Consider the following 13,576-nt stretch of genomic DNA (forward strand, 5'->3'; position numbering starts at 1 on the left):
TCCAGGTCGTTGTTGTCTCTGATGAGCCCCACCACCGTTGTGTCGTCTGCTGACTTCACGATGTGATTGGTGGTGAACCTGAGGACGCAGTCGTGTGTCATCAGGGTGCACAGCAGGGGGCTCAGGACGCAGCCCTGAAGGGAGCCTGTGCTGAGGGTGATGACATCAGAGGTGTTCTGTCCGACCCGGACTGACTGAGGTCTGTTGGTGAGGAAGTCTAGCAGCCAGTTGCGAAGGGGGGTGTTGAAGCCCAGGTGTTCCAATTTTCCTACCAGATGCTGTGGGATGATGGTGTTAAACGCTGAGCTGAAGTCCAGGAACAGCCTCCGCACATGGGTGTTCTTCTCCTCCAGGTGAGCCAGGCTCAGGTGAAGAACGGAGGAGATGGCGTCCTGAGTGGAGCGGTTTTGCCGGTCGGCAAACTGGAACGGGTCAAATAATAGGGGGAGTCTGGAAACGATGTGACCTTTAAGCAGCCTTTCGAAGCACTTCATCATAACCGGAGTCAGTGCAACAGGCCGGTAATCATTAAATGAGGTGATTTGAGGTTTCTTCGGCACCGGAATGATGGAGGCAGTCTTAAAGCACGCCGGCACTGTGGCTTGGCCCAGCGAGGTGTTAAAAATGTCTGTGATGACCCCAGCCAGATGACTTGCACATTCCCTGAACACACGCCCAGGAATGTTGTCGGGGCCAGGGGCCTTACAGGGGTTGACTCTCCTCAGGGTCTTCAACACATCGGCGGAGTCAAGGCAGAGTACCTCCTCTTCCTGATGGGGGACAGTTTTAACTGCTGGAGTGCCGTTTAGTGCCTCGAACCTCCCAAAGAAGTTATTTAGACCATTTAGAAAGTCAGCATCAACTACACCCACCGGGGGGGGGGGAGGGTGAGTTGTAGTCTGTAATCGCCCGTATGCCTTGCCACATACTCCTGATGTTTTTGACGTCGTGGAAACGATCCTGAAATTTTCGACTGCGGTCTCGCTTCGCTATCCTGATGGCACGGTTCAAGTTGGCTCTCGCTGTCCTCAGTGTCTCCTTGTCGCCAGACTTGAAGGCAGAGTTCCGCGCTCGTAGCGTTTGACGTACCTCCTCAGTCATCCAGGGTCGTTGGTTGCCCCGGGTGATGATATTCTTAGTGGTGCTGACGTCCTCGGTGCATTTGTTGATGTAGGCTGACACAGTCATGGCACACGCATGTCTAATCTACATCGGGAAAACTGGGAGGGAGGGAGGCAGGCAGGGAGGCAGGCAGGGAGGCAGGCAGGGAGGCAGGCAGTGTCTGTCTGTTGAGGTTTTCACCTTGTTCTTCTCCTGCTGAAGTTCTAACTGGACGTCCATCAGTTTGGTTCTCAGCTCGTCATTGGCGGCCTGAAGGGCGTCCGTTCGCTCCGCCTTGGCCCGCCCTGCCGGAGCTCGTTTGGACATCTCTTACTCGAGTCTCGCCCGGTCGTCAGTCAGAGATCACAACATTTGTACCTGGAGAGCACAAACGCAGCGCTGTTTTCCACTGGCTTCGAACTCAACTTCAATCGGTACCGTAACTTACAACATCATAAACATAGAACTAGCTTGACTTATTCATTGAATAAATGCATTTGGTTCTTCAAAACTGCATCACGCAACATAGCGTGACCGAGACGGCCGTTATCCACCTGCGTGAAGTTATTTGGTGAAATGAATGAGATGTTTAAGACACCATCGTTCTGTCTCTATGTAGATGAAGGTAAATAATCGATTGCTGAAGGTCCAAAGGTGTTGTGATAAACAAATAAACATATTAGTGATTAGTGACATATTTGTGATAAACATATTAGGCAGGATAATCACATATGTTAACGTGACTGCCCACACTGTATTTATTTATGGTTATTTGTTAAATCGAGTACTGTTAGACATGAAATAGGAAGTGTTTAACATAAATGGAAGACGAAAGGGGTACTCACCATTGTAGCTCCTGCTGGTCAATGATACGAGCCTCTTCTTGCAGTGGAAAACATACAGCCAACAAACACCGTGGAACCTAAAGGAATGAAATTAAACATTAACATTTAGCCTCAACCAACATTCACAGATACAACGCAACGCAAACTACACAAACGTAAATCTTTTTAAACACAATGAGTTGTACTTACCGTGTACGCTCTAGACGGTCCACTTGCAAGCGGAAAATAAAGATATTTCTGTTGATAATCGTCGTGTTTGTATCCGGTGTCTCGCTCAAGGCCATTGCGCCCACAGATTTGAATTTTGGCGAGAGTTCAGCCTATTGACGTCATTTCCGCGGTGTAATACCCGCATATCTGAAACGGCAAAGTTAAGAGTAGAGTTAAATAAAGTTTTTAGTCAACGCAATAATTTACAACCGTTGACCAGTCGAAATAATCGTCGAAATTTGGCGTCTGTGGCTGGAAGCAGACGCCGAGTTCGACATTCCTCCCAAACGCCACACTCCCTCGCTTTTCAGGGCTAAAAAAAAACAGTTGTAATTACCTTGTACGCTCTAGACGGTCAAGTTGCAAGCTGAAAACAAAAATATTTGCCTTGTTAGTCATCGTGTTACTAACAGCTGTGTCTTGTTTGCCAGAACTGCCGCTTTCCTACTTCCTGTTGCAAGCCACGCCCACGGATTATAATTTTGCCGTGAGTTCCGCCTATTGACGTCATGTCCGCGTCACATGACTGCGACGTAATATTATCTAAAACTGTTTGTGCGGTATTGTGTTGTTCTGTGCGGTATTGTGTTATTCTGTGCGGCGTCGTGTTGTTCTGTGCGGCGTCGTGTTGTTCTGTGCGACGTCGTGTTGTTCAGTGCGGCATGGTGTTGTTCAGTGCGGCATGGTGTTGTTCAGTGCGGCATGGTGTTGTTCAGTGCGGCATAATGTTGTTCAGTGCGGCATAATGTTGTTCAGTGCGGCATGGTGTTGTTCAGTGCGGCATGGTGTTGTTCAGTGCGTCATGGTGTTGTTCAGTGCGGCATAGTGTTGTTCAGTGCGCCATAATGTTGTTCAGTGCGGCATGGTGTTGTTCAGTGCGGGATGGTGTTGTTCAGTGCGGGATGGTGTTGTTCAGTGCGGCACGGTGTTGTTCAATGCGGCATGGTGTTGTTCAGTGCGGGATGGTGTTGTTCAGTGCGGCATGGTGTTGTTCAGTGCGGCATAATGTTGTTCAGTGCGGCATGGTGTTGTTCAGTGCGGCATGGTGTTGTTCAGTGCGGCATGGTGTTGTTCAGTGCGGCATGGTGTTGTTCAGTGCGGAATGGTGTTGTTCAGTGCGGCATGGTGTTGTTCAGTCCGGGATGGTGTTGTTCAATGCGGGATCGTGTTGTTCAGTGCGGGGTGGTGTTGTTCAGTGCGGGATGGTGTTGTTCAGTGCGGCATGGTGTTGTTCAATGCGGCATGGTGTTGTTCAGTGCGGGATGGTGTTGTTCATTGCGGCATGGTGTTGTTCAGTGCGGCATGGTGTTGTTCAGTGCGGCATGGTGTTGTTCAGTGCGGCATGGTGTTGTTCAGTGCGGCATAATGTTGTTCAGTGCGGCATGGTGTTGTTCAGTGTGGAAAGGTGTTGTTCAGTGCAGGATGGTGTTGTTCAGTGCGGCATGGTGTTGTTCAATGCAGGATCGTGTTGTTCAGTGCAGCATAATGTTGTTCAGTGCAGCATGGTGTTGTTCAGTGCGGCATGGTGTTGTTCAATGCGGCATGGTGTTGTTCACTGCGGGATGGTGTTGTTCAATGCGGGATCGTGTTGTTCAGTGCGGCATAATGTTGTTCAGTGCAGCATGGTGTTGTTCAGTGCGGCATGGTGTTGTTCAGTGCGACATAATGTTGTTTAGTGCGGCATAATGTTGTTCAGTGCGGCATAATGTTGTTCAGTGCGGCATGGTGTTGTTCAGTGCGGCATGGTGTTGTTCAGTGCGGCATGGTGTTGTTCAGTGCAGGATGGTGTTGTTCAGTGCGGCATGGTGTTGTTCAATGCGGCATGGTGTTGTTCAGTGCGGGATGGTGTTGTTCAGTGCAGGATGGTGTTGTTCAGTGCGGCATGGTGTTGTTCAGTGCGGAATGGTGTTGTTCAGTGCGGCATGGTGTTGTTCAGTGCGGCATGGTGTTGTTCAGTGCAGGATGGTGTTGTTCAATGCGGGATCGTGTTGTTCAGTGCGGCATGGTGTTGTTCAGTGCGGCATGGTGTTGTTCAGTGCGGCATAATGTTGTTCAGTGCGGCATGGTGTTGTTCAGTGCGGCATGGTGTTGTTCAGTGCGGCATGGTGTTGTTCAGTGCGGCATGGTGTTGTTCAGTGCGGCATAATGTTGTCCAGTGCGCCATAATGTTGTTCAGTGCGGCATGGTGTTGTTTAGTGCGGGATGGTGTTGTTCAGTGCAGGATGGTGTTGTTCAGTGCGGCATGGTGTTGTTCAATGCGGCATGGTGTTGTTCAGTGCGGGATGGTGTTGTTCAGTGCGGCATGGTGTTGTTCAGTGCGGCATAATGTTGTTCAGTGCGGCATGGTGTTGTTCAGTGCGGCATGGTGTTGTTCAGTGCGGCATGGTGTTGTTCAGTGCGGCATGGTGTTGTTCAGTGCGGAATGGTGTTGTTCAGTGCGGCATGGTGTTGTTCAGTGCGGGATGGTGTTCAATGCGGGATCGTGTTGTTCAGTGCGGGGTGGTGTTGTTCAGTGCAGGATGGTGTTGTTCAGTGCAGGATGGTGTTGTTCAGTGCGGCATGGTGTTGTTCAATGCAGGATCGTGTTGTTCAGTGCAGCATAATGTTGTTCAGTGCAGCATGGTGTTGTTCAGTGCGGCATGGTGTTGTTCAATGCGGCATGGTGTTGTTCAGTGCGGGATGGTGTTGTTCAGTGCGGCATGGTGTTTTTCAGTGCGGCATAATGTTGTTCAGTGCGGCATGGTGTTGTTCAGTGCGGCATGGTGTTGTTCAGTGCGACATAATGTTGTTCAGTGCGGCATAATGTTGTTCAGTGCGGCATGGTGTTGTTCAGTGCGGCATGGTGTTGTTCAGTGCGGCATGGTGTTGTTCAGTGCGGCATGGTGTTGTTCAGTGCAGGATGGTGTTGTTCAGTGCAGGATGGTGTTGTTCAATGCGGCATGGTGTTGTTCAGTGCGGGATGGTGTTGTTCAGTGCAGGATGGTGTTGTGCAGTGCGGCATGGTGTTGTTCAGTGCGGAATGGTGTTGTTCAGTGCGGCATGGTGTTGTTCAGTGCGGCATGGTGTTGTTCAGTGCAGGATGGTGTTGTTCAATGCGGGATGGTGTTGTTCAGTGCGGGATGGTGTTGTTCAGTGCAGGATGGTGTTGTTCAGTGCGGCATGGTGTTGTTCAATGCGGCATGGTGTTGTTCAGTGCAGGATGGTGTTGTTCAGTGCGGCATGGTGTTGTTCAATGCGGCATGGTGTTGTTCGGTGCGGCATGGTGTTGTTCAGTGCGGCATGGTGTTGTTCAGTGCGGCATGGTGTTGTTCAGTGCAGCGTAATGTTGTTCAGTGCGGCATGGTGTTGTTCAGTGCGGAATGGTGTTGTTCAGTGCGGCATGGTGTTGTTCAGTGCAGGATGGTGTTGTTCAGTGCGGCATGGTGTTGCTCAGTGCGGCATGGTGTTGTTCAGTGCGGGATGGTGTTGTTCATTGCGGCATGGTGTTGTTCAGTGCGGCATGGTGTTGTTCAGTGCGGCATAATGTTGTTCAGTGCGGCATAATGTTGTTCAGTGCGGCATGGTGTTGTTCAGTGCGGGATGGTGTTGTTCAGTGCAGGATGGTGTTGTTCAGTGCGGGATGGTGTTGTTCAGTGTGGCATGGTGTTCAATGCGGAATGGTGTTGTTCAGTGCAGGATGGCGTTGTTCAGTGCGGCATGGTGTTGTTCAGTGCGGCATAATGTTGTTCAGTGCGGCATGGTGTTGTTCAGTGCGGCATGGTGTTGTTCAGTGCGGCATGGTGTTGTTCAGTGCGGCATAATGTTGTTCAGTGCGGCATGGTGTTGTTCAGTGCGGCATGGTGTTGTTCAGTGCGGCATAATGTTCAGTGCGGCATAATGTTGTTCAGTGCGGCATGGTGTTGTTCAGTGCGGGATGGTGTTGTTCAGTGCAGGATGGTGTTGTTCAGTGCGGCATGGTGTTCAGTGCGGGATGGTGTCTTTCAGTGCGGCATGGTGTCGTTCAGTGCGGCATGGTGTCTTTCAGTGCGGCATGGTGTCGTTCAGTGAGGCATGGTGTATTTCAGTGCGGCATGGTGTTGTTTAGTGCGGCATGGTGTTGTTCAGTGCGGGATGGTGTTGTTCAGTGTGGCATGGTGTTCAGTGCGGCATGGTGTTGTTCAGTGCGGTATCGTGTTGTTCAGTGCGGTATCGTGTTTCTCAGTGCGGTATCGTGTTGTTCAGTGCAGTATCGTTGTGTTGTTCGTATTGTGTTTAACACTTAGCCTCTAACACTTAGCCTCTAACACTTAGCCTCTAGCATCTAGAAGGTAAATAAATAGGAAGGAAGGACTCACCGGTGACGTCTTCGCCCACGTCCAAGCGTTGTACTTTGTATTTTCATCCTTCTGACAGTGGAAAACATAGCCAACAAACACCGTGGAACCTAAACGAATGAAAGAAAACTATCATTTGGCCACAACCAACATTCACAGATACAACACAATGTGACGTGCGGGGTTGAGGTTAAAGGTTGAGTGAAGGGCCCTCGTTTTAAACTACTTTTTTGAAAAGGATTGGGAACAAGTAAGACGTATTTAATTTATTTAATGGGAAGTAGTAAGAGCTATTGAATTTAATCTATGTATTATATTCTATTGTATTGTATTCTGTTGTATTCTTTTGGATTGTATTCACACTAACCCCACTAAAACTTCAGCCCACAAAAACTCGCCTCTGGCGCCTAGCCTCTGGCACTTAGCCTCTAACACTTAGCCTTTAACACTTAGCCTTTAACACTTAGCCTTTAACACTTAGCCTAGAAGGTGAATAAATAGGGTTAAAGGTTGAGTGAAGGGACCTCGTTTTAAACTACTTTTTTGTAAAGGAGTGGGAACAAGTAAGACGTATTTAATTTATTTAATGGGAAGTAGTAAGACTTATTAAATTTATTTAATCTACTTTTCTTCCCAGGCAAAATTTGATGTGCTGCAATTCCAAATTTCCAAAGTGAATGAAGGAATGAAGTCCTTTAAATTATGATTTTGTATAAATACTAGGCATTAACACAAAATCGACGGCACAAAATGGGCAGACTTTACTTGTTTGAAAAGGACTGGTTACAAGACAGACTTTTTTAATTTATTTAATGGGAAGAAGACTTATTTAGTTTAATTGATCTATTTTTGTTCCCTGGCAAAATTCGATTTGCTGCAATTCCAAATTTCCAAAGTGAATGAAGGAAAGAAGTCGTTTAAATTATGATTTTGTTTAAATACTAGGCATAGACACAAAATCTACGGCACAAAATGGGCAGACTTTACTTGTTTGAAGAGGACTGGTTACAAGACAGACTTTTCTGATTTATTTAATGGGAAGAGGACTTATTTAGTTTATTTAATCTATTTTTGTTCCCTGGCAAAATTGGATTTGCTGAAATTGTATTTTGCCAAATCTCGATTTGAGACCTGATAGGAAGTATTAAACGCTTAGTTAAATCAATACAAGTTGGTAAGAAGAGCGAGTAATGTTGGTTGAACCGATGAATGAAGGTTGAAAGCAATTTAAATTATGACTTTGTATAAATACTAGATATTAACAGAACATCTACTGCGCAAAATGGGCAGAGTTTACTTGTTTGAGAAGGAGTGGCTTATTCAAAACTAAGATTTATGTAATCTGTTTGTTCCCAGGCAAAATTGGATGTGATGCAATTCCAAATTTCACCACATGATGGTGCCCAATTTTGACTTCATAGGACATATTAAACACTTAGCTTGTTATTATGTTCAAGGTAATCAGATTTGTTTATCATTCTAATGGCCTCTTCAAAACTATTCTGGATTACTACTTTGGATCTATTCTACATTACTTGGCAACAACATACTCTGTAACAGATTAGGCAGTATAATCACATATGTTAACTTGAGAGTGCCCACACTCAATCTACTTATCGTGATGTGTTAAATCAATTACTGTTAGACATTATTTGTCTGATAATCTACCAAATCTTTGAATTGAAGAATTTGTGATTTAATTAATAGCTTGTTCGGGGTAATCAGACTTGTATATAATTCTAATGGCCTTCTTTTGAAAACTATTCTGAATTACAACTTTGGATCTTATATTACTTTGCAACAATCTACTCCGTGACAGATTAGGCAGTATAATCACATATGTTAACTTCAGTGCCCACACTGTATTTATTTATGGTTATTTGTTAAATCAAGTACTGTTAGACATGAAATAGGAAGTGTTTAACATAAATGTTATGGCTACTCACCATTGTAGCTCGCTCCTGGTCAATGATACGAGCCTCTTCTTGCAGTGGAAAACTTGCAGCCAACAAACACCGTGGAACCTAAAGGAATGAAATTAAACATTAACATTTCGCCTCGACCAATTTTCACACGTACAACGCAACGCGGCTACACTTCTGCTATTACAAACGTAAATCTCCTTAAACACAATGAGTGTTACTTACCGTGTACGCTCTAGACGGTCCAGTTGCAAGCAGAAAATAAAGATATTTCTGTTGATAATCGTCGCTGCTCAGTGGCTCACGGCCATCGCGCCAACAGATTTGAATTTTGGCGGAGGTTCGGGCAATTACGTCATATCCGCGGCATTTGACTGCGACGTAATACCCGCTTATCTGAAACGGCAGTTAAAAGTAGAGTTACATCAAGTTTTCTTGGAACCTAAACGAATGAAAGAAAACTATCATTTGGCCACAACCAACATTCACAGATACAACACAACGTGCGGGGTTGAGGTTAAAGATTGAGTGAAGGGCCCTCGTTTTAAACTACTGTTTTGAAAAGGAGTGGGAACAAGTAAGACGTATTTAATTTATTTAATGGGAAGTAGTAAGACTTATTAAATTTATTTAATCTACTTTTCTTCCCAGGCAAAATTTGATGTGCTGCAATTCCAAATTTCCAAAGTGAATGAAGGAATGAAGTCCTTTAAATTATGATTTTGTATAAATACTAGGCATTAACACAAAATCGACGGCACAAAATGGGCAGACTTTACTTGTTTGAAAAGGACTGGTTACAAGACAGACTTTTTTAATTTATTTAATGGGAAGAAGACTTATTTAGTTTAATTGATCTATTTTTGTTCCCTGCCAAAATTCGATTTGCTGCAATTCCAAATTTCCAAAGTGAATGAAGGAAAGAAGTCGTTTAAATTATGATTTTGTTTAAATACTAGGCATAGTCACAAAATCTACGGCACAAAATGGGCAGACTTTACTTGTTTGAAGAGGACTGGTTACAAGACAGACTTTTCTGATTTATTTAATGGGAAGAGGACTTATTTAGTTTATTTAATCTATTTTTGTTCCCTGGCAAAATTGGATTTGCTGAAATTGTATTTTGCCAAATCTCGATTTGAGACCTGATAGGAAGTATTAAACGCTTAGTTAAATCAATACAAGTTGGTAAGAAGAGCGAGTAATGTTGGTTGAACCGATGAATGAAGGTTGAAAGCAATTTAAATTATGACTTTGTATAAATACTAGATATTAACAGAACATCTACTGCGCAAAATGGGCAGAGTTTACTTGTTTGAGAAGGAGTGTCTTATTCAAAACTAAGATTTATGTAATCTGTTTGTTCCCAGGCAAAATTGGATGTGATGCAATTCCAAATTTCACCACATGATGGTGCCCAATTTTGACTTCATAGGACATATTAAACACTTAGCTTGTTATTATGTTCAAGGTAATCAGATTTGTTTATCATTCTAATGGCCTCTTCAAAACTATTCTGGATTACTACTTTGGATCTATTCTACATTACTTGGCAACAACATACTCTGTAACAGATTAGGCAGTATAATCACATAGGTTAACTTGAGAGTGCCCACACTCAATCTACTTATCGTGATGTGTTAAATCAATTACTGTTAGACATTATTTGTCTGATAATCTACCAAATCTTTGAATTGAAGAATTTGTGATTTAATTAATAGCTTGTTCGGGGTAATCAGACTTGTATATAATTCTAATGGCCTTCTTTTGAAAACTATTCTGAATTACAACTTTGGATCTTATATTACTTTGCAACAATCTACTCGGTGACAGATTAGGCAGTATAATCACATATGTTAACTTCAGTGCCCACACTGTATTTATTTATGGTTATTTGTTAAATCAAGTACTGTTAGACATGAAATAGGAAGTGTTTAACATAAATGTTATGGCTACTCACCATTGTAGCTCGCTCCTGGTCAATGATATGAGCCTCTTCTTGCAGTGGAAAACTTGCAGCCAACAAACACCGTGGAACCTAAAGGAATGAAATTAAACATTAACATTTCGCCCGGACCAACATTCACACGTACAACGCAACGCGGCTACACTTCTGCTATTACAAACGTAAATCTCCTTAAACACAACGAGTGTTACTTACCGTGTACGCTCTAGGCAAAATTGGATGTGATGCAATTCCAAATCTATCTGAAACGGCAGTTAAAAGTAGAGTTACATCAAGTTTTCTTTTTTAATCAACACAATCATTTACAACCGTTGACCAGAAAGAATCGTCGAAATTCGACGTCCCCCACAAACGCCACGCTCACTCGCTTTTCAGGGCAACAAAAGTACTTCTTTTTAAAAACGATGAGTTGTACTTACCGTGTACGCTCTGGACGGTCCAGTTGCAAGCAGAAAATAAAAATATTTCTCTTGTTAGTCGTATGTTACCATCCGCTGTGTCTTTGTCAACATCGCCGCCATTTTCCTACTTCCTGCTGCGAGCCACGCCCACGGATTTAAATTTGGGCGGAAGCTCTTTCCATTGGCGTCGTTTTCGCGTATAGCAAATCCGATTGGTTGGGAAGGGGGCACGATTATGCAGCCGAGGAGTCCTGTGATCGGTGGGATGTAAAGTAGGCGTCGACGTCACGTCCGCGTCACGTGACCACGACGTGGCAGACGTCAAATAGCAACCGCTGTTTTGTTTAGTAGACTTACAGTTGTTATGCATTGACATAATGGCGCACACACCAAATAGATTTAAATAAATTAAATAATTCTTCTGCCCACTCTCTTTTAAACAAGTTAACTCTCCCCGCGGATTTGAATTCCGGCGAAAGTTACGCCCATCGACGTCACGTATGTCACGTGACCACGACGTGGCAGATGTCATATAGCAACCGCTGTTTTGTTTAGTAGATTTACAGTTGTTATGCATTGGCATAATGGTGTGCACTCAAAATAGATTTAAATAAATTAAATATTTCTTCTGCCTACTCCCTTTTAAACAAGTTAACTCTGCCCACGTCCATTGACGTCTTGTCTGCGTCACGTGACCACGACGTAGCGACGTCATATAGTAACCGCTGTTTTGACCAGTAGACTTAGTTATTATGCGTTGACATAATGGCGCACTGGTTAGCATGGCCACCTCTTAAGCATGATGATGCGGGTTCGACGCCTGATCAATGTTAGCATGGAGTGAGCTGAAGTGCATGGCGCTGAAGATTTGAATCTTTGAAATGCGCTGAGGTCTGACATATCAGGCAGAATGGTTTGCCATCACGTTCAACAAAAAATAGAAACTTTCCCACTCTGATTAAAACGTCCTGTGTTCATCTACGTATTTTCGTTTTGCTGTGCATCTTTTCCCTGCCATTTCGAGAGCCCAATTGACACTCATAGTTTAAAGAAATGTGTTTGCCCATCCTACTTTGTGGAATTTCACCACATGCGCTTTTGACCAAAATACCAAATTGAACTCAAGTGAAGCCAACACGCACAACCCCCCCCCCCCCACACACACACACACACACAAATGTTGATATGAACATAAAAGAGCCGCATGCGGTTCGGGAGTTGCGGCTTGGCCAAACCTGTACTATACAACTTTATTTGTATAAAATTTTCACAACAGCTGTCACACAAACAAAGCGGGAAAAACCGAAGACGTGCGTGTTCCGCCCACGCTGGATTTATTTGCACCTTTGAAAAGACACCGTATTGCCGCAGATGTGGCAAAGAGTACTTTTGGGCATCTGAGACGGAAGGATGTCCAAAGCATCACGTCACCTGCTCTGGTAGGCATGGTGGTGGGACGTTGAGGTCAACCGCTTTGGGGTTGGCTGACTCTTTGATCGCAGGATGCCACACACTTGAAGACAGAAGCAGAAAAGCAGAGCTAAATGCAAAATGTACTCACCGGTGACTCCAATTTTTTTCCCCCCTGAAGAAACAGCTGGACGGGTGGCCCCGGCTGGCCAGTGGGACTCTTGTTATTCTGACCCTTTTTAGTGCGCGTTTGGGGCAACAACCGTTTTTTGTGGCGCTCTCTTCTGGTTCAAAAGTGCCCTGCATGTGAATTTGCTTTTCCTGCCTTCTGATTGGATGAGCGCCGGTGTGACGCGGTGCCTCTGTCACCGTGGCGGGGGGTATACGTTGGCATCGGAGCGTCTGCCAACGTCTGAGACCGGCTGGCAGTGTATCGGAGGTGTCGAGTGCGGTGCCGCTGGAGCTCACTCACCAGCTGGTGTTAGGGCCACAGAATGAAGGCCAAGGAGAAGAATAGAAAGAGAAACAGAAACTTCTCCTCCAATTGTTTGATTTGTCTCTTCTGAGCTTCGATGAATTCTTTCAGCTCTTTGTTCCTCTAGGACGGACAAATGGAAAGTGGCATTCAAAAGCCAGTAAGCGTGCAAGTAAGTGCCGGGCTGGCTTTGGGCCCTTACCTGTTGCGCGCTGTGCAGCAGATCCATTCTCTCTTGGAGGATGCAAGCGTCGCGCTCCCTCAACTCGCACATCAGGGCTCGCTTCCATTGGTCCACGGCGCTCCTAAGCTCTTCTCTCTGATCCGCCGTCAGCACGTCATTCACGCCAGCGTGGCTGGCTTTTTCGCCGTCCGTGGCGGGGCAGTCCCGCTGCGGTAGCGCCTCGTACAACATGGCCTCCAGCTCCAGGATCCTCTGGGCCGCAATCCTCGTCCATCAGTGGTCCGGCGGGAGATTTGAGGGCGGCTTACCTTATGAGCCTGGTCCATGGAACACTTCCTGAAGTCCAACTCTTCATCCAGGTAGCCCTTCTGCTTGCAGAACATATCCTAGCACAGCTCAAGGTCAGAATTGTTGGGGCACATTGCCGGAGTTCCCCTTGGCTGATGTCGCGTGTCTGTCTACCTTCTCACTTTCAATGTCCAACATCTTCTGTTGAAGTGCTGACTTGGTCACTTTGATGTATTCTAACCACTGAGGAAAGGCTGCTGTCACATAAGCAGAATGCGAGAGCGTGCGTGGACGTGCGCGTTACCTTCTCGGCTAGGGTGAGAAGGGTCCTGGCGTGAATCACGACCACCTGCTCCTCGTTGGTGAGATTCTGCAAGAGCCCAAAGGCACAGCGTCAACAAGCTTCTTTCAGCGCAAAGCCTTCCAAAAGTCACATTTGAGCCGCCGAGTCTCGTGGAGTG

The 13,576-nt window shown here is 45.5% G+C and overlaps 1 protein-coding gene across 1 annotated transcript; it reads right to left on the bottom strand.

Annotated features, from left to right (window-relative positions):
- Positions 1 to 12,001: 12,001 nt before the first annotated feature.
- LOC148398534 (janus kinase and microtubule-interacting protein 3-like) lies at positions 12,002 to 13,209 on the bottom strand. The gene is made up of 2 exons (XM_088377295.1): positions 12,846 to 13,209; positions 12,002 to 12,766 (listed from the first exon to the last, which is right to left on the bottom strand). Exons 1-2 carry the CDS (start codon positions 13,056 to 13,058, stop codon positions 12,650 to 12,652), a joined length of 330 nt encoding a protein of 109 aa, XP_088233421.1. The 5' UTR covers positions 13,059 to 13,209; the 3' UTR covers positions 12,002 to 12,649.
- Positions 13,210 to 13,576: the final 367 nt, after the last annotated feature.

The sequence above is a fragment of the Syngnathus floridae genome, chromosome 5 (genome assembly GCF_059516105.1).
Source record: "Syngnathus floridae isolate MCC-2025c chromosome 5, RoL_Sflo_1.0, whole genome shotgun sequence".
NCBI lineage: Eukaryota > Metazoa > Chordata > Actinopteri > Syngnathiformes > Syngnathidae > Syngnathus > Syngnathus floridae.